Raw genomic sequence first — 20462 nt, 5'->3', positions numbered from 1 at the left:
TTAAGGGAAGGACTGATTTAGTGCCACTCTCCTGGTCTCCGCCACTAGATGCGGACGACAGTCTCTTCCTCCTTTCAGGAAACTAGAAGGCTGGGAAAAGGGGAGGAAGATGGGGAAAATAGGAATAAGGAGATGTGAGAACAGAGAGGAGGGGGGAGGCGTTAACAACAGATACACCAACATGTTTGTGACTACTACCAGCTACACACGTTTTAACGTAAGAGACTTCATACTTTCACTTATATAAATGTTGTGAAGACACAAAAAGTATACCACAGAGGAGAGGAAGATTTCAGTCACCCTTCCAAATGTATCTCACCTGAACAGCACACTGTCTGGAGCTTGTCCTGTGGAACAGCCAGCAGAATATTCATTAAAAATAGAGGCCTGCCACTTATCCTACACGGTCACCTCATTTTAATAATATTTAGTAACTGACTGAACACATTCATGAAGGCCCTTCATTTATGGTGTTTAAATATCTTGTGTTCGTAATGCATAATTGGACAGTTAACTGCATATGGTGGCCATTTATGTTGCATTACTAATAAACTGTGGAATCAACGTGACTGGTTTTGTTTTGTTATCTGGTAATCCCAAGCTGGCAGACACCAAAATCAGACAGTTCCCTCCCCCCCCCCCAGTACACGAGATGGGTGGTGCTTTTGGATGCATGAATGTTAGAACAACTGCTTTTTTAATGCAGCATGTGCTGAGTGCAGCCTTGAGCAGTGTCTCACTGGGAGATGTTTTTAGTCAGTTAGCTACTTTGGTTTGATTTGGATTTAAACATTTTAGCAGCACCATGTATGATTCGACAAGGCGTCATACAGCAAAATTTAGAAGGGTCAAGCTCCTGTAAATATTATACATTAGACAGGCTGACAAATGCAGTTATTTTTAGGCAAGATAACAATCTGAGCTGATCAGGGGGAGAAGTTGACTACGGTCATGTTCGCATCATTGTCATTTCACAGTTTATCAGGGGAGAGCGCGAACGCAGTCCCCCACTACCACAAATTATGCAGTCGAGATTTCCACATTTGAGAAATTCGCAGGGGTCAGCACAACCGGAGTGCAATGGCTGAGCCTCGCCCTGGGTGAACCACCTTCATGATCATGGTGTCTCCCCTGCCAGGTAAGTATGAGTTGTACACGGTCAACGTGGGGGAGTCGTTTCACTGCATACACTACACAGTATTGGTGATTGAATACATCAGGGCGACTTTCAGTTAAGCATGTGAAAAGTGGTATCAAAACAAACGCTATTACAACATGAACAACCTTCAAAAAAAAAAAGCTTGTGGCAACATTTAAAAAAAAAAAAACGTAGCTCTACTACATGTTCCCACGATGCATTGCTGTAAATTTCAAGAAAAGACTAATAATATAGATACATGTATTTGTCACCGTTTTAACTTAGTCAAAACTCATAAACGTACATTCATATCATATGCTGGTCCTTCCGTGTGGCCGAATATTAATTAAAAGGAATGGAACAGCTCGTTCACATTTATTGTAGCACAACTGACGAGGACGTGAAAGAAACCAGCAGCAGGGACATTCGCTGGCTGCAGTACGTGCAACCAACACAGGGCTAGTATGACTGAAAACCCCAAACATAACGGACGACTGAAAACCGAAGCCCCACTTCAGATAACACATTTATCCGCGACATCACCGAGATGAACGTTAGTTTTCCATCCCACTAAATTAGCTACTTGGAGTATTCTAGCTGCATCTAAATCTGGAACATTTTCATTGCCACAGTCGAGAGAACGAAGTAAATAAGACCATACTCCATGCCTGGATATAAAAACAAAACCGTTGTGTCTTCTACCATCTGAATAGCTGGACAGTAATACAGGAGGGAGCGCGGCAAACTGTCCCCTACTAGTACATAATTCACATATGATTTCGAGTCAGTACGGGCAAAATATATGTTGACTGTAGACGGTTAGGCATTTTGATTGGTCTAGAGTCTACGGTCACCGTAGACTTGTGACTGTAGACCCCCAATTGGATCGTAGAATTCGAATCTACATTTTACTGACTGAAGTCACAAGCCGGTTAACTGTACATTATTTTTTGCCAAGACTGAAATTACGAATGCTTTTACACAGTTAAAAATGTGTCAAATACCTCATTTCCAAATTAAAATACCCACGCGATGTTTTTCTTCGATGTTTGCAGGTGGCGAAATATAACGTTGTGCTCGTGTCGGTGCCAAATCTTGAATGTAGTTACAGATGTTAACAAGCTCAACGCTGGAAGTTGTAATTGTAACTTCATACTTCAACATTTGGAAACTGTTCCGCATTTAGGTGAAAAAGTATCTTGAAAGGTACATTTTAAATCTAAACTTAAGGGCTCTCGAGTCTCACGCATCTCAACCATTTCACACGTTCTCACATAACACCTTGTATTTCTCACGCTGAGAAGAGATAACTTGTCCCACTATATACAATTAATTGACAAAGCGCAGCCACGCAGGTAGGTTTTCTGCCGAGTTGAAAGCTGTCTGGCGTAAGCTCAATGTGTAAGTCTAACTAGTCAGTCAGTGCCTAAACCCTGCAGAGCCAGCCCGCCATCTCGTGGCAACATTCAACAGTCAACATTACTGTGACAAACTAACGAACCCATGGAGTCTGATCCACTTAAAAGCTAAGCAATCGTTCTTGTTAGACTAAAGCCAGGTAGTGATAAACTAGCAGCTATTGTAGATTAGACAGGCTGACAAATGCAGTTATTTTTAGGCAATATAACAGTCAGAGCTGATCAGGGGGAGAAGTTGACTACTGTCATGTTCGCATCATTGTCATTTCACAGTTTATCAGGGGAGAGCGCGAACGCAGTCCCCCACTACCACAAATTATGCAGTCGAGATTTCCACATTTGAGAAATTCGCAGGGGTCAGCACAGCCGGAGTGCAATGGCTGAGCCTCGCCCTGGGTGAACCACCTTCATGATCATGGTGTCTCCCCTGCCAGGTAAGTATGAGTTGTACACGGTCAACGTGGGGGAGTCGTTTCACTGCATACACTACACAGTAATGGTGATTGAATACATAGGGGTGACTTTCCGTTGAGCATGTAAAAAGTGGAATCAAACCAAACGCTATTACAACATGAACAACCTTCAAAATAAGAGCTTGCAGTAACATTAAAAAAAAAAGACGTACCTCTACTACATTTTCCCATGGTGCATTGCAGTAAATGTATAGACAATTGTAATAATATAATTACATGTAGCCTATCTGTTAACGTTTTAACTTAGTCTAAACTTATTAACGAACATTCATATAGTAGGCCGGTATTATGTCGACATGCACATCTATAGGCTATTTTACGCTGACGGAAATCACGACCGGATTGACGGTACAGTATTTTTTGGTAAAACAGAAATACGAATGCCTACACACAGTTAAAAAAGAGCTTTAGGCTTCCTTATCAGGATCAACGCGATTTTTTTGTCAATGTTTGTAGCGGTGTCGTTTCAATGCATACACTACACAGTAATGGTGATTGAATACATCAGGGCGACTTTCCGTTGAGGATGTGAACAGAGAAATCTAAATCACTATGACAACATGAACAAACCTACAAAATAAAAGCTTGTGGCAACATTGAAAAAATAAACGTAGCTCTTTTACTACATGTTCCCATGATGCATTGCAGTAAATTTAAAGACAATACTGTAATAATATAAATACATCATGTATTTGTCCGTTTTAACTTAGAATAATCGTACATTCATATCATATGCTGGTCCTTCCGTGTGGCAGAATATTATTTAAAAGGAATGGAACAGCTCGTTCACATGTATTGTGGCATAACTGACGAGGACAGGGTCATTCGCTGGCTGCAGTACCTGCAACCAACACAGGGCTAGTATGACTGAAAACCCCAAACATAACGGACGACTGAAAACCGAAGCCCCACTTCAGATAACACATTTACCCGCGACATCACCGAGATGAACGTTAGTTTTCCATCCCACTAAATTAGCTACTTGGAGTATTTTAGCTGCATCTATATTTGGAACAGTTTCGTTAACAGTTGTGAGAAAAGAGTACATTAAACCATATTTCATGCCTGGATATAAAAACAAAACCGTTGTGTCTTTTGCCATCTGGATGTCTGGACAGTAAAACAGGAAGGAGCACTACACAGTCCCCTTACATAATTCACATATGATTTCGAGTCAGTATGGAAAAATATACGTTGACTATAGACCTGTTCTGACTTATTTTACTCTAAAAGAAATCACACGCGGGTTGACCGTACAGTATTTATAGTAAAAAATGTTTAAGCATTTGTTATTTCACAGTTAAAAAGTAGTCAAAAGCTTTCTTTCCAAATTAAGGATCAACGCGATGTTTTGTTGTCAATGTTTGTAGTGGTGGCGAAATAGAACGTTGTGCTCCTGTCAGTAGTAAAATTTTGAATCAAATTGCAGATGTAAACAATCTCAAGGCTCGAAGTTGTAAAGTTTTAGGCTAGCTTACATGGCAACTACATGTACCAGCAACATTTGTGAAAAGCTCCGCCATTAGGTGAAAAAAAATAGCTTTTTGAAAAGGTTAATTGTTGATTTAAACTTCAGGACTCAAGTCTCACGCATTTGCCGTGAGACTCAAATCAGAAACACCCCCTTCTAAAAATGGATTCCTTGTTTTAAAAGTTGTGACATCCACAATATGCAATGAAAAGTAAAGGAGAGTAAATCAGCGAGTCTAAACAGGTCAGTCAGTGACTAAACACCGCGGAATTAGACCTCCATCTTGTGGCAACATTCAACTGTGAACTTTACTGTGACTAACTGACAAACAAACGGAGACTGATCCATGTAAAAGATAAGCTATCATTCGTGTTAGACAAAGGGTAATAATAGCCAGTGTAATGTATACTTGCTGCTCGTCTAACAAATGCAGTTATTTTTAGGCAAGATAACAATCTGAGCTGATCAGGGCAGAGAATCTTATCGAATAGGCTACTGTCATGTTCGCATCATTGTCATTTCACAGTTTATCAGGGGAGAGCGCGAACGCAGTCCCCCACTACCACAAATTATGCAGTCGAGATTTCCACATTTGAGAAATTCGCAGGGGTCAGCACAGCCGGAGTGCAATGGCTGAGCCTCGCCCTGGGTGAACCACCTTCATGATCATGGTGTCTCCCCTGCCAGGTAAGTATGAGTTGTACACGGTCAACGTGGGGGAGTCGTTTCACTGCATACACTACACAGTAATGGTGATTGAATACATAGGGGTGACTTTCCGTTGAGCATGTAAAAAGTGGAATCAAACCAAACGCTATTACAACATGAACAACCTTCAAAATAAAAGCTTGTAGCAACATTTAAAAAATAAAACGTAGCTCTACTACATGTTCCCATGATGCATTGCTGTAAATTTCAAGAAAATACTAATAATATAGATACATGTATTTGTCACCGTTTTAACTTAGTCAAAACTCATAAACGTACATTCATATCATATGCTGGTCCTTCTGTGGGGCAGAATATTAATTAAAAGGAATGGAACAGCTCGTTCACATGTATTGTAGCACAACTGACGAGGACGTGAAAGAAACCAGCAGCAGGGACATTCGCTGGCTGCAGTACCTGCTACCAACACGGGGCTAGTATGACTGAAAACCGCAACGTAACGGAGGGCTTAAGCCCCACTTCAGATAACACATTTACCCGCGACATAATCGGAATGAAAGTTACAATACTCATAAAACCAAATAAGCTACATGGACTATTTTAGAGGAGCAAGCACTAAACAGTCCCCTACATAATTGGCAAATGATTTCGAGTCAGTAGGGCAAAATCGTTGACTGTAGAGACTGTTACTCGTTCTGACTGTAGACTTCCTATCATATGTCGACTTGCATAGGCTATCTATATTTTACTCTGACGGAAGTTATTCGCAGGTACAGTATTTTTAACACTGAAATAATGAATGCGTGTACAAAGTCAAAAAGTAGTCAATAGCTTTCTTTTCAAATTTGTGATCAACGCAATATTTCCTAAATTTTTGTAACGGTGGCGAAATAGAATGTTGTGCCCGTGTCGTTGCCAAGTCTTGAATCAAGTTGCAGATGTAAACAAGCTAAAGGCTGGAAGTTGGGCTAGCTTACAGGGCAACTACATTTAGTAACAACATTTGTAAACTGCTCCGTATTCAGGTGAAAAAATGCATATTGAAAGGTAAATTATCAATCTAAACTTCAGGGTTCTCGAGTCTCAGGCATTCGCCGTGATTTCGCACTTAACACGTTCTCACTCAACACCCTGTACTTCTCACGCTGAGAAGGGATAACTTGTCCCGCTAAATACAATCAATGGACGAGGCGCAGGTATACGGAGGTACGTTTTCTGCTGAGTTGAGAGCTCGCTGTCTTGAGTAAATGTATAAGTCTAATTAGTCAGTCAATGACTAAATCCTGCATAGACAGATCGCCATCTCGTGGCACAAAGTGAACATTACTGTGTGACAAACAAACGAACACATGAGGACTGATCCACCAAAAAGATAAGCAATCCTTCATGTTAGACGAAGGGTAATGCTAGCCAGTTTAATGTATAATAGCTGCCAGTCTAACAAATGTAGTTGTTCTTTAACACAAGATAACAACTAACAATGAGCCGATTAGGGAGGGGAGAAGTATATCGACTACTGTCATGTTCGCATCATTGTCATTTCACAGTTTATCAGGGGAGAGCGCGAACGCAGTCCCCCACTACCACAAATTATGCAGTCGAGATTTCCACATTTGAGAAATTCGCAGGGGTCAGCACAGCCGGAGTGCAATGGCTGAGCCTCGCCCTGGGTGAACCACCTTCATGATCATGGTGTCTCCCCTGCCAGGTAAGTATGAGTTGTACACGGTCAACGTGGGGGAGTCGTTTCACTGCATACATCACACAGTAATGGTGATTGAATACATCAGGGTAACTTTCAGTTGAGCATGTGAAAAGTGGAATCAAAACAATCACTATTACAACATGAACAACCTTCAAAATAAAGCTTGTAGCAACATTTAAAAAATAAAACGTAGCTCTACTACATGTTCCCATGATGCATTGCTGTAAATTTCAAGAAAATACTAATAATATAGATACATGTATTTGTCACCGTTTTAACTTAGTCAAAACTCATAAACGTACATTCATATCATATGCTGGTCCTTCTGTGGGGCAGAATATTAATTAAAAGGAATGGAACAGCTCGTTCACATGTATTGTAGCACAACTGACGAGGACGTGAAAGAAACCAGCAGCAGGGACATTCGCTGGCTGCAGTACCTGCTACCAACACGGGGCTAGTATGACTGAAAACCGCAACATAACGGAGGGCTTAAGCCCCACTTCAGATAACACATTTACCCGCGACATAATCGGAATGAAAGTTACAATACTCATAAAACCAAATAAGCTACATGGACTATTTTAGAGGAGCAAGCACTAAACAGTCCCCTACATAATTGGCAAATGATTTCGAGTCAGTAGGGCAAAATCGTTGACTGTAGAGACTGTTACTCGTTCTGACTGTAGACTTCCTATCATATGTCGACTTGCATAGGCTATCTATATTTTACTCTGACGGAAGTTATTCGCAGGTACAGTATTTTTAACACTGAAATAATGAATGCGTGTACAAAGTCAAAAAGTAGTCAATAGCTTTCTTTTCAAATTTGTGATCAACGCAATATTTCCTAAATTTTTGTAACGGTGGCGAAATAGAATGTTGTGCCCGTGTCGTTGCCAAGTCTTGAATCAAGTTGCAGATGTAAACAAGCTAAAGGCTGGAAGTTGGGCTAGCTTACAGGGCAACTACATTTAGTAACAACATTTGTAAACTGCTCCGTATTCAGGTGAAAAAATGCATATTGAAAGGTAAATTATCAATCTAAACTTCAGGGTTCTCGAGTCTCAGGCATTCGCCGTGATTTCGCACTTAACACGTTCTCACTCAACACCCTGTACTTCTCACGCTGAGAAGGGATAACTTGTCCCGCTAAATACAATCAATGGACGAGGCGCAGGTATACGGAGGTACGTTTTCTGCTGAGTTGAGAGCTCGCTGTCTTGAGTAAATGTATAAGTCTAATTAGTCAGTCAATGACTAAATCCTGCATAGACAGATCGCCATCTCGTGGCACAAAGTGAACATTACTGTGTGACAAACAAACGAACACATGAGGACTGATCCACCAAAAAGATAAGCAATCCTTCATGTTAGACGAAGGGTAATGCTAGCCAGTTTAATGTATAATAGCTGCCAGTCTAACAAATGTAGTTGTTCTTTAACACAAGATAACAACTAACAATGAGCCGATTAGGGAGGGGAGAAGTATATCGACTACTGTCATGTTCGCATCATTGTCATTTCACAGTTTATCAGGGGAGAGCGCGAACGCAGTCCCCCACTACCACAAATTATGCAGTCGAGATTTCCACATTTGAGAAATTCGCAGGGGTCAGCACAACCGGAGTGCAATGGCTGAGCCTCGCCCTGGGTGAACCACCTTCATGATCATGGTGTCTCCCCTGCCAGGTAAGTATGAGTTGTACACGGTCAACGTGGGGGAGTCATTTCACTGCATACACTACACAGTAATGGTGATTAAATACATCAGGGTGACTTTCAGTTAAGCATGTGAAAAGTGGTATTAAAACAATCGCTATTGCAACATTAACAACCTTCAAAATAAAAGCTTGTAGCAACATTTAAAAAATAAACGTAGCTCCACTACATGTTCCCATGATGCATTGCTGTAAATTTCAAGAAAAGACTCATAATATATACACACATGTATTTTTCAAAGTTTTAACTTAGTCTAAACTCATAATCGTACATTCATATCATATGCTGGTCCTTCTGTGTGGCAGAATATTAATTAAAAGGAATGGAACAGCTCGTTCACATTTATTGCAGCATAACTGACGAGGACGTGAAAGAAACCAGCAGCAGGGTCATTCGCTGGCTGCAGTACCTGCAACCAACACAGGGCTAGTATGACTGAAAACCCCAAACATAACGGAGGACTGAAAACCGAAGCCCCACTTCAGATTACACATTTACCCCCGACATCACCGGAATTAACTTTACAGTTTTCATCCCATTAAATTAGCTACTTAAAGTATTTTAGGTGCATCTATATTGGGAACAGTTTCATTGACTGTCAGGATAACGGAGTAGCCTACATTAGGCCATACTCCATGCCTGGATTCAAAACAAAACAGTTGTGTCTTCTACCATCTGTATGTCAGGGCAGTAATACAGGAGGGACCACTGCGAACTGTCCCCTACTACTACATAATTCACATGATTGAGTCAGTATGGCAAATCTATGTTGACTGTTACACGTGTTCTGACTATACACCCCCAATTAGATCGTAAAATTCAACTGTAGAATTAATAAGTCGACTTGCACATCTTGTACTCTGACTGAAGTTATACGCCAGTTGCCGGTACAGCATTGTTTTGTTTGTTTGATATAATGAATGCTTGTACAAAGTTAAAAAGTAGTCAATAGCTTTCTTTTCAAATTAGTCAGCAACGCCATTCGTACATGGACCCTTTTTTGGATGTCAAATATATGGAACTCTCTACAGCTCGCATAAATGGAGGGTCAGAAAATACTTTTGGACACATGGTTCAACATGGCTGAATCCTTGAAATCCATACTTGTGCTATAACCTTCTTACTTCCATTTCTGCATGTGTTTGGTCCCTTGTGTCTTATGTCTATCTCTTTGTCAATGTCTTTTGTTTGTCTGTGTGTTTCTGTATGTGTTATTTGTAAGCTGCAGACATCATTCTTACTGTTCTGTTTCTCTGATGTCTCCCTCCTCCCAGTCTCCCCCCTCTGTGTGTTTTCATCCTGGACCACGTTCTTAGGTCTCAGCATATTGTTTGTAGTTTGAAAGACCCCGGTGTGACAGTGCTCTGCCACCCTGTGTGACTGTACTGAATACAAACATTTGATCGCAAAAAAGAAAGAGTGATCAACGCGTGCTTCTTTTGATGTTTGTAGCGGTGGTGAAATAGAATGTTGTGCTTGTGTCGTTGCCACATCTTGAATCAAGTTGCAGATGTAAACAATCCCAAGGCTGGAAGTTGTAACGGTATGGGCTATCTTACAGGCCAACTACATGTTACAGCAACATTTGTATAGATCAATTGTCAATTTAAACTTAATGGCAGAAACACCAACAGCGTAGATTCCCTATTTTGAAAAGTTATCACATCCACATGCAATCAAAAGTTAAGGAGCGTAAATGAGTCCATCTAAAGTCAGTCAGTGACTAAACTCCGCAGAGCCAGATCGCCATCTCCTGGCACAAAGTCAACATTACTGTGACAAACTAATGAACACATGGAGACTGATTCACATAAAAGCTAAGCAATAATTTTGCGTCAGACTAATAATAATACAAGTGTAATGCACTTTACATTTACATTTAGTCATTTAGCAGACACTCTTATCCAGAGCGACTTACAGTAAGTGACAGGGACATTCCCCCCGAGGCAAGTAGGGTGAAGTACCTTGCCCGAGGACACAACGTCATTCGGCTCGGACTGGCGACCTTCAGATTACCAGCCCAATTCCCTCACCGTTCAGCTACCTGACTCACTCCACATTTGAAGCAAATCTCACAAGTGCCACAGTTAAGATTATAAAAGCAAGGTAAGAACATCAATATAGACTAAGGGTAATGATAGCCAGTCTAATGTATAATAGCTGCTAGTCTAACACGTGCTATTATTTTTAAGTAAGATCACATCTGTACCAATCTGAGCTGATTAGGGAGGAGAGACGCACACTACTGTCATGTTCCCATCATTGTCATTTCACAGTTTATCAGGGGAGAGCGCGAACGCAGTCCCCCACTACCACAAATTATGCAGTCGAGATTCCCACATTTGAGGAATTCGCAGGGGTCAGCACAACCGGAGTGCAATGGCTGAGCCTCGCCCTGGGTGAACCACCTTCATGATCATGGTGTCTCCCCTGCCAGGTAAGTATGAGTTGTACACGGTCAACGTGGGGGACTCGTTTCACTGCATACACTACACAGTAATGGTAAGGAATATTGCTACGAAGAGGTCCAATTTAGAAACTTACACAAATAAACATTCCGTCCAGTTATGAGAAACTCAATTTACACATGACATTTTTGTAAGAAATACCAGTTTATGTTACAATATTTTCCCACAATGCATTTCAGACTACAGTAATACTAGTGTCTGTAATATAGCACCATATTTAAGATACAGTCAAAAGTCCTTCATCAAAAGCGTTGCACAAATCATTGTGGCAGGCACAAACAATATATTATTCTCTTCACATCTCATAATATTCAGTGATCATCGAATGAATTGTATAATTCTAACAAACACTGTGTCTAGAATACAGTCTGCGCATGTGCTGTGCTCAGAGGGGTGGGGGCAAAAGAGACCCCACCACAGCCAAAGAGACTATGTATCCCAACGTTTAACATTTCAAACTCAGTCTCTCAATCATTTTCTATATCAATCTTTGTGACATTAACTTGACGTATTTGAACAAATGATGAAATGACAAAATTGAATTTAGAATCTGACCATCTTAAATATTAGCTTTCTGTGCAGTCGCTTTAAAAAAAAAACGCATACGGTAGTTGGCTTGTTCTACTTGAGCTTTGCCACACAACAAACATTCACATACTAATTCAGATATTTAAATAGAAAGATCAAGTCATCAATGTTCCATAACGGATGACGTCATAGCGAAAAGATTTCAACTAAGCATTTGACTACGAGTTAACGCATCAGCTGCGCTCGCCTGCTAATAAATTACCATTTCACACCGTGATTTCCCGGGAGGGAAGTGCACCGTTCCTGGAGGTACTGCAATACCAGGTCGATGCGTGGAGTGGACGGAGCAAGCCCCTATTCCATCTCCCTGTTCCAAAAATCAATTTAATATATGGTCCCCGGGTAGGGGACGTATCAGATATTAAACTGATAAGAACAGATACTACACTTGATCTTAGCCAAAAGGCCGAGAAGCGATACCGGTCTGCCACTCGAGAGACTGGAGTCGTCCTCAGGAACGGCATATGGTATCAGAGTTTAATGAGCTACATATATACCCCGTTAAAGACCAACACGGCGTTAAAAAACACGTTTAGCAAAGTGCACAACTGCGTTCATAAATGTTTAGTTTCCGAGTTTTTGATAATTAAGTCAAAACGTGGTCACTGTCACGTGGTACACGTCCCTCCAATTGGAAATGAAGGATACAACTTTACAAAATACGGGCAGTTGATGTTCGAGACAACCAGCCAAATACATGTACTGTTACGTATATTATTTTTTTGTTGTAGGCCAATTTCTGCGGTATTGAGACCATTACGATAGCCCACGAGAAAACAAAGAACATCCACGAGAACTGGCTTTGGCAAAATCATGCCATCTGCTGGACATAATGTTTAACAGCAACCTTGACCTGAACATGCCCCACACAGGCTAACCACCTACCCACACAAGATCTAAAGTATGTCACACTTCAGCATTTAATAACCCAATTCAGGTTTTCTGGCAATCCTTTGTGACATGATATCCTTAAAAAGGATCTGAATCTTTTTCCGCAAAAGTGGACAAAGATCTGCAGTGCTATATCACATTCCTTAGATACCTTTAAATTAACATGTTGCCCTTTAGTTCGACGCAGACGGTCAGGAGAGTTTGTAAACTAGCCTACCAAAAAAGTTATTTCAACAAGCTAAAAGCTAAGCAAACATGGAAATGGGCCTGGAGTTTAGACTTCAGCGAGCGGGTTAAAGTTTGGCCCAATATATTAACATTTGGGGGAGTTGGCATTAAATAAGACAATTAATCTAAATTCGAAAGTAATTTGCGTTAACATGTGGCGTGCTGTTTGCCGTTGGCTAGCAGGGTTGGCAACTCGCATCTCGAGACATGTGGCGCTAGGCCTATTTGAAAGGCCTTGTAGCTAAACAAACAGTTAACAAGAAATATAATCAACGTACCTTTCTCTAGTTGACAAATAACTACTATATTTTTCAATTTGTCTTCCTTCGTCCAACTATGGTTAACATTTGCAGTGACTGCGCATCGAGTTGTTCAATAAGATATGTGGGCTAGGCCTGAAACACACAGGCCACGGTAAAACAAAACCAATGTGTCTTAAGGCTTTCATCAAACAAACAATACAAACATATGTAATAGCCATAGCTGTAAACATTAACACACGTTAATATAGGCATACCTCGTCATGCATTTTCAAAAAAGAGAAGCAGGGACTGTGGGCTACGGTGGGCAAGCAAACAACAACAGCCTGAGTCAGTGCCATTTGCAAAAAGATTTGCGATGAAAAATGAACGGGGAGTGTCATGCCATAGAACAGAACAGCCAGGTGGATAAACAAATGTAACATTGGTGAAGTAGATACAAGTAGCCTAAGAGACTGACAAAAACTGAGCAAAATACCTTTAGACAAGTCTGGTAGGCGTATAGTATCATTCAGCTAGTCGACAGATATTTTTGTTCATCATTCAGCGATTGGGCAGGTATGCTTGTTTTACTTTTCCGAATTACTTGGATCAATCCGCTATAGCGAGAGACCGATTGAAGCACTTCCACCACTCATAAAAAATAGTCCGAAATTTGCAGATTCCACAGAACGCAGTGTATTCAACTTAGGCTTGCACATACCAATGATAACAGTAAAGTAGGATATATTTTTGTGAAACAATTAACAGCATCGTTCAGACGACAAACTTTCTATTTGATGATTCACTCACCTAGCTAAAGTAGGCCTACCTAAACATTGAGGCTAATCACTGTACGTTTCGGAAAACAAAATCCATCTGTAGACTTAGGCTATAGGTCAAGATTGACAACATATGGCAGGACCATTACATTATAAACTGTAGCCTACTCACAGTTTGAAGTCTTGATGCGAAAAAACGAGGGAGTCGTTCATCACCACGGCAATGACCCCAGAGGTCAGGAAAAGCATCCTGCAAGGCCTCAAGTGTAGCTACAATTTCCATTAAAAACACGATTATCCACATATCCATAAGTGTATCTCGATATTTCGTCAATTTGTGAGGGAACATAACAACTTCAGACGCGGCCGACGACACATCCTCCTGCAGACAGTCCCACTTCCAAAAGGTAGCCTAATCCAAGACGTTGTGTAGACCTGCGCAGTTAGGCTACCTGAAATGTTAATTCGGTGTAACACTTCAGGCATTTTTCGGGGGGGGGGTTGGGAGGTGAGAAGTTGTGTGCCTCTCCTGTATACCTGTGCTGGCTAACTCCCATGTTTACCTGTATTTGAAATGTTTACCTGTATCTCTTGTATCTCCTTATATATTCTGACAAGGGATTACATTTTAGATATTTGGTTTCAATGAGAGAAGAATGGAATGTTGGACAAAGGTCACATCTATGGCATGTACAACACATTTGATTCTGAAATGACATGGTCTGCTGAAGTGAAGCTTAAGGAATTCACACCTTTAAGTTCTTCTGGAGATATGCAGATGATCAGTGCAATCAAGTTTAGTGTAAAATTAGACCTTGCTTCATAAGGCGTATTTCCAGCACTTTGAAACCAATAAAATCATATCACCAGCATTACAACTTAATGAAAGGGGACAATATTTAATTTTTTTCATTTTGAAAACAACAAACAGGATCACAATGACTCTTGCTTAGAGACTTGTTGCTCTTGTTGGTTAGTGGTAACTAATTTAAACTGTTGTACTCGCTGCAAAATATTTCATTTTAGTTTATCTTATTTTTTACTGCTGCTTGCTTTTCTACAGGTACACTTGCACTTATAGCGATTCATGTTGTTTGATTGTAACTTGCTTAACTACATGCTCTTATGGTTCTTCCCTTTGGCACTTATTTTGGTTGTTCACAATGTGTGCTTCATGTTTTGGCTACCCGCAATGTTTTGGAGCTATCTTGGTGTTATCAGTGACCAATGCACTTTGTAAATCTCTCTCTTGGAAGTCACTTTGAATAAAAGCGTCTGCTAAATGAATAAATGTAATGTAATATAATGATCTCCTCAGTAGATCCAGTGTATTTCTGGGTCTGGTATGTATTCATTAACTAAATGTGTCCCTGATTCTACACACTGTTTTACTCTCCACTTCTTTCATGTCTTTTGCAGTTTAGTTTGGCCAAAAATACCTTATTAGGTTGGGAAGTGACTCCCCTCCCTGTGCATGATTTGTTTGCAGACCATAAACGTCAGTCATTAATATAGGTGTGTAAATTATATGAACAGGTACCAAAGGGCATTCTGGATTTCTAGATTCATTCTCTCGTCTTCCATAGGGCACCCCTGTCCGGTTGTAGGGAGTTCGATACAAAGAGGAGGATATTATTTTACAGTCGTCGAGGAACTTTCTGAGTCACATCACCTCTAACACCGTCCTGCTGTTGTGTGTGACTGACTCTGTTTGTCTTTCGGCTGAGAGTGGTGAGCAGTCTTTCTCCCTCAGGTCACACTTTGGTCAGTCAACGGGTGTCGTTATTTCTTATCACCTTACCAAAGCACCGTTTAATCTTTGTATTTCGGACTGAGGAAAGAGGAATAGAAAGACGGAAGAGAGAGGAATAGAAAGAGGAAGAGAGAGAGGGAAGCAGAAAAATAACGTGGGAAGAAGGTGGACCAGTTGAACTACAGCAAGAAAACACAAACAGAAAAAACGAAAAGACAGAGGAGGAGATCATGTGCTGTACGGGGAAGTGTGCCCGCCTTGTGGGCCTGATCCTTCTGCCCTCCGCCTTCTGCTGCATGATCGCCAACCTGCTGCTGTTCTTCCCCAATGGCGAGGTCCAGGAGAACAGCCACATCTCCCTCCAGGTCTGGCTGATGGGGGGCCTCATCGGGGGAGGCCTCTTTGTAAGTAACATACACTCTCACTATGTGTGTGTGTGTTTATTTGAAAGCAAAGGTAGTGTATTGGAGCACACAGAGTGGCGGAATTAGTATGGCTATCTGTTAATCTGTCTCTTTGTGTGTTTTCTCCTGCTTCAGTAGCCTGTTCAGCTGTCTTAATAAGGCCTGCTTGTGTCTTTTCTTCAGTGTTCAAGTTCAAGTCTTTTATTTGTCAGGTACACAGAACAACACAAGGTTAGACTGGGCACTTAAATTCTTAAGACAAGACAACGCAAGCACCTGGCATAACATAACATATAAGAACACGGAACATAATTTACATCTATGCTGAGCTGCTGAGCTAAGTGAAAACCTCCTAAATATACAGTGTTAGTAGTAGAGTGAAGTGAGTGAATCCATACTCAAAACAAAATCTTTATTTAATTGTATTTAACTATACAGCTTTGAGTGGTTTACGTTTGAGGTGCATCCTTCACAGTTTAATGTTTCGCCAAAGTCAACTCGACAGGGAAACACCTTTACTTCCCCCATCGTTCAGACTTTTTTGACACCATCACTGAGTCAGTAGCTGTTCTGAGACTTTAGGATGTCTGTACTCTTTAGTTTCTGTATCCGTAGTCATTCGCTGGTCGATGGTGGACTGATTGAGAGGTCCAGTTTGATACTCGTCAAAGGGTCCTCTGATGTTTATATAATGGTGTGAATTGTAATCTGGTTTAACTTTACCTTTTTATCAAGCTGGCGTTTTGTCGTACCTCAGAGTGGCACCTCTGAGCACTGTGATAAAGAGCTCTGTACAGTCCTCGTACTTTGGAACGAGAAAATGGGATTCACTATTCACAAATATTGGCTTAGGAGATAAGGGGACACATGCACACACACACATACACAATCAGGGGCACACCCACCCATACACAGACTGGAAAGCAATTAAAGACCCTTCAACTAGAACAATCAACTTCCTGAAGTTTATACAATTAATAACCAACAACAAATAACGAGAATGGCTACAGAGTCTGTATATTACAGTAGTAATGTCAGTGATTAACAAGGACCAGACTAATAAAGTTAATATCCTGTGTGTATGGAATATTCCAGATGCTGTGTCCCAGCTGCTCAGCTATCAGAGCCGGGGGCAAGGGTTGCTGCGGAGCAGGTTGCTGTGGCAACCGTTGCCGGGTAAGTACAGTCACATGTGGATCGTTAGAGAAAGGAGGAAGTTTTTTTTTAGACTGGGATGTAAAGTTGCGATAAGGACAGAATTGTTTATTGCCTTAAAATTGTAACCATTAAGTCCTGTTGATACAATGGTGTTTCTTTTCTCTCTTTCTTGTCTGGCTTGACAGCTTAATTTGAGTGAACACCACAGTCAGTCCATAATGATTAAAGAGTATGTACATAGTGTGTAAGTATAGTGTCAATGATGCATCAATACATGTACTTAGTTGAGCCTCTTTCTCACATATGCTCCCCCTCCCTCTCTGTGTGTGTGTGTGTGTGTCTGCGTGCATGCGTGTCTGCATGTGTGTGTGTGCATGTGTGCGTGTGTGTGTGTGTGTGCATGTGTGTGTCTGTGTGTGTGTGTTGAGCAGATGTTGAACTCTGTCTTCTCATCTGCGTTTGGCGTAATCGGGGCGATCTACTGCACCAGTGTATCCTCTGCAGGGCTGGCTATAGGACCCAAGTGTCTGACAGTCGAAGGGGGGGATTGGACATACCCCTTTGAAAACCCCCCAAGGTAAAAGTCTCTGTCTTTCTCTCCCTCTCTTCCTCCCGCCTGCCCCTATGCCTTCCTGTTATCTTTACATTTGTGTACATTTCCCCATCTCAGCAGCAGCCTTGCAATAATAGAAAGTGTAGTACATATTAACAACCAGTAGATGGCGGACTACACCATGGTCAGCCCTCACTGTGAAACGCCAACGTCTCTACTAGGCTGCAGTGTCAGACCAGAGCAGCACACATGATCCCAGATACCACTTCAAACACAGTGAGATGTATTAGTATCGGTTGACACGTGGGGGCATGCAGACCATCCTGGTCACCAGATCTTCAACTCACGATCTGACACTTATAGCTAGTCCTCACCCTCATCTCTACGGCATTAGCCTTCATTCAAGATTCAATATTCAAGATATTTATTGTCATGTGTACAGTTAACAAAGTTACTGCCTACAATGAGAAAAATATATAAATCTATAGTCAGAATAATGACATGACATGAAATGACAGTTTTTCTGAGTGTTTGAAGTGCACCATGCGCTGTTGCAAATATTTCCAGTAGAGTCGGTGACATGAATTCACAGCAGCAATAATGTCCTCACCCAGTGAGCTACAGGGGCGCCCCACCATACGTGATCTCACCTGTTACCCCTGTCTTTCCTCCTTTTGACTCCCTCCCTCCCCAGTCAAAACAGCAGCTACCTGGTAGACCACTCCCTGTGGGCCCTGTGCCTCCAACCCGTCAACGCGGCGTTGTGGCACATCGTCCTGTTTGCCATCACGCTGTGCCTGGGCCTGCTGCAGCTCGTCCTCTGCGGCATCCAGGTCGTCAACGGCTGCGTGGGCTGCATCTGCGGGGACTGCCGCGAAAGCAAGGAGGTAAAAACATCACCCCTGCCGTCGCCACGGCGGCCCCGACGTTTGTTGACGGTGTGAATTATGGGGTGGTTTGTTGGGTTTTCAGCTGTGTTGGTTAATTTGCATTACATTTACAGACACTCTTATCCAGAGCGACTTACAGTAAGTACAGGGACATTCCCCCCCGAGGCAAGTAGGGTGAAGTGCCTTGCCCAAGGACACAACGTCATTTCTCACGGCCGGGAATCGAACCGGCAACCTTCTGATTAACAGCCTGACTCCCTAACCGCTCAGCCATCTAACCCCCCCGATTTGATTCACTTCGCTTTTATGAATCCCGGAGGACGTTGATGAGTGGAGCGGGAGATTGGGGTGGAAAGCCAGCACTGCAGTATTGCACATGGTTTAACTGAGTGATGCAGAAGCGTAGAGTACTCTATGTAGACGTACACCTGAAATTATATCAATATCTCATGACAATCTGATGATTTGGCAAAAAAAATGCAAATGATGACTGGGCATCGCAAAAGGTCTGACTTAGCAAACAAAATCGGCCTACCAGTTGAAAATTAAGCTTTAATGTATGTTTAACTGCTGGTTGAACATATACATGGACTAAGATACCACTGGATCCTCCACATCCCCTCAACACATTCTTTGCTGTGTGACTTCACCTTAGGGCTTTACAGTGTACACATTTACTCAGTGAGACAAATGTGTAAACCAGAACATCCGGTATCAATATAGTGGTATGTAACGTTAACTCTAATATGGAACTCCGATGAACCAACTCACATGCAGAAGAGTCTTCTGTTGGTCTTCGCTGCCCTTATCACTGATGTTTATGATGCAATGGAATAAACTTCAAATCCACAGATTAGAATATAGAATATAGAATGTTAACCAGGGAAAGTCTGAAGTTCCACAACATGAGATCAGACTGTAAACTCTACGTTTTTTCTTTCCTCTCCCCACTCTACAGGATGAGGGTGGATTGTAAGAGATCCTGAAGGGTGGAGATAAAGGCTCCTCAGCAAGAGGCTTCCTACAATCATCTTCTCTGCCGCTGTGTCGTCTGTGTCTCTTCATGTTCCAGTTCTTTCTCCAGTGCCTTGACAGAGATTGGTCATGTCAAATCTCCAAATGTATGATGTAACCCTATGAGTCATACATGAGCTAGTCTTCTGTGTGTTTCCATGTCGTTGAATTATTAAGTTTGATTCTCCTTCGGTATGTATTATTGAGAGTGTCAGCCAGTACCCAGACACTGAGTTTGGTGCTGTACTACAAATTGCCCCTTGCATAGGACATTAAGGTTTTCCAAGTCTGGTCCTATATCGAGGGTTCCGCAGAGAGAACATGCACTGTACGTCACAGGAGAGGAACTCTCACATCACGTGACTTCTTTGCCTCTGTCAAAATGTTATTTTTCATGATCGGACAAGATGATTGGAATAAAAACCGTCTCCCCCCCCAAAAAAACAGAAGAGTAGCTGATTAATAATAAAAAGTGGAGGTCTTGTGTTTCGGTTGGGTGAATGTATCAGGGGGGCGAGGCAGCATGGGCCGCATGCAGATGGATTACTGACAGGAACCCATACGACAAAGCTGTAACCCTCTTATGCAACAGGAAAACAAGATTTTAAAAGAAAGCTTCAGTGTTCCATGTCCCTACGGTGAACAATCAATCATACACTTCAATAACTTTGGGACTTTAAGCAGAGCCACTGACCTGTCCTGCGTCATTTACTGACGCTGCTTTTGCAAGATTTTTCCACTTTCCATTAGACGCAGACATGCAGAACTAACAGGATTGTGAGGCGGGGTGGGGTCAGGGTGCCCCCAGTGGTCACTGTATGCAACGCAGCTGTAAAAAACAACGTCCAAAGGACTTTAAGTCCAGGTTAAGCTTCTGATCTGTTGTTGCCATAGAGCT

At 41.7% G+C, this 20462-nt stretch overlaps 1 protein-coding gene, 1 long non-coding RNA gene and 7 other non-coding genes across 9 annotated transcripts; 1 reads left to right on the top strand and 8 right to left on the bottom strand.

Moving 5' to 3' along the window:
• Position 1: 1 nt before the first annotated feature.
• LOC124462505 lies at positions 2-2521 on the bottom strand. Its single transcript, XR_006955434.1, has 3 exons — positions 2143-2521; positions 320-347; positions 2-90 (listed from the first exon to the last, which is right to left on the bottom strand). It is a non-coding gene; the product is annotated as an uncharacterized LOC124462505 (long non-coding RNA).
• Positions 983-1146, bottom strand: LOC124462515. Its single transcript, XR_006955443.1, has one exon. It is a non-coding gene; the product is annotated as a U1 spliceosomal RNA (small nuclear RNA).
• Positions 2522-2834: 313 nt separating the features above from the next.
• On the bottom strand, positions 2835-2998 carry LOC124462509. The gene has a single exon (XR_006955437.1). It is a non-coding gene; the product is annotated as a U1 spliceosomal RNA (small nuclear RNA).
• Positions 2999-5031: 2033 nt separating this feature from the next.
• LOC124462517 lies at positions 5032-5195 on the bottom strand. The gene has a single exon (XR_006955445.1). It is a non-coding gene; the product is annotated as a U1 spliceosomal RNA (small nuclear RNA).
• A 1526-nt stretch (positions 5196-6721) lies between these two features.
• On the bottom strand, positions 6722-6885 carry LOC124462516. Its single transcript, XR_006955444.1, has one exon. It is a non-coding gene; the product is annotated as a U1 spliceosomal RNA (small nuclear RNA).
• Positions 6886-8410: 1525 nt separating this feature from the next.
• On the bottom strand, positions 8411-8574 carry LOC124462514. Its single transcript, XR_006955442.1, has one exon. It is a non-coding gene; the product is annotated as a U1 spliceosomal RNA (small nuclear RNA).
• Positions 8575-10877: 2303 nt separating this feature from the next.
• Positions 10878-11041, bottom strand: LOC124462508. The gene has a single exon (XR_006955436.1). It is a non-coding gene; the product is annotated as a U1 spliceosomal RNA (small nuclear RNA).
• An 838-nt stretch (positions 11042-11879) lies between these two features.
• On the bottom strand, positions 11880-12070 carry LOC124462510. Its single transcript, XR_006955438.1, has one exon. It is a non-coding gene; the product is annotated as a U2 spliceosomal RNA (small nuclear RNA).
• Positions 12071-15339: 3269 nt separating this feature from the next.
• Positions 15340-20000, top strand: tm4sf5 (transmembrane 4 L six family member 5). Its single transcript, XM_047014084.1, has 5 exons — positions 15340-15949; positions 17045-17125; positions 17539-17684; positions 18355-18547; positions 19509-20000. Exons 1-5 carry the CDS (start codon positions 15776-15778, stop codon positions 19524-19526), a joined length of 612 nt encoding a protein of 203 aa, XP_046870040.1. The 5' UTR covers positions 15340-15775; the 3' UTR covers positions 19527-20000.
• Positions 20001-20462: the final 462 nt, after the last annotated feature.

Source organism: Hypomesus transpacificus, unplaced genomic scaffold (genome assembly GCF_021917145.1).
Source record: "Hypomesus transpacificus isolate Combined female unplaced genomic scaffold, fHypTra1 scaffold_221, whole genome shotgun sequence".
NCBI classification, from domain to species: Eukaryota; Metazoa; Chordata; class Actinopteri; order Osmeriformes; family Osmeridae; genus Hypomesus; species Hypomesus transpacificus.
Note: the sequence above shows the minus strand (reverse complement) of the source record. Positions and strands in the feature narration are given on the sequence as shown.

Bases quoted from the DNA above. Each gene is read 5' to 3' on its own strand.
- tm4sf5 (XM_047014084.1), top strand. From the start codon at position 15,776: ATGTGCTGTACGGGGAAGTGTGCCCGCCTTGTGGGCCTGATCCTTCTG. The intron at 17,126-17,538 runs GTAAGTACAGTC...TGTGTTGAGCAG, and splicing joins GCTGTGGCAACCGTTGCCGG to ATGTTGAACTCTGTCTTCTC. The intron at 17,685-18,354 runs GTAAAAGTCTCT...CTCCCTCCCCAG, and splicing joins CCCTTTGAAAACCCCCCAAG to TCAAAACAGCAGCTACCTGG.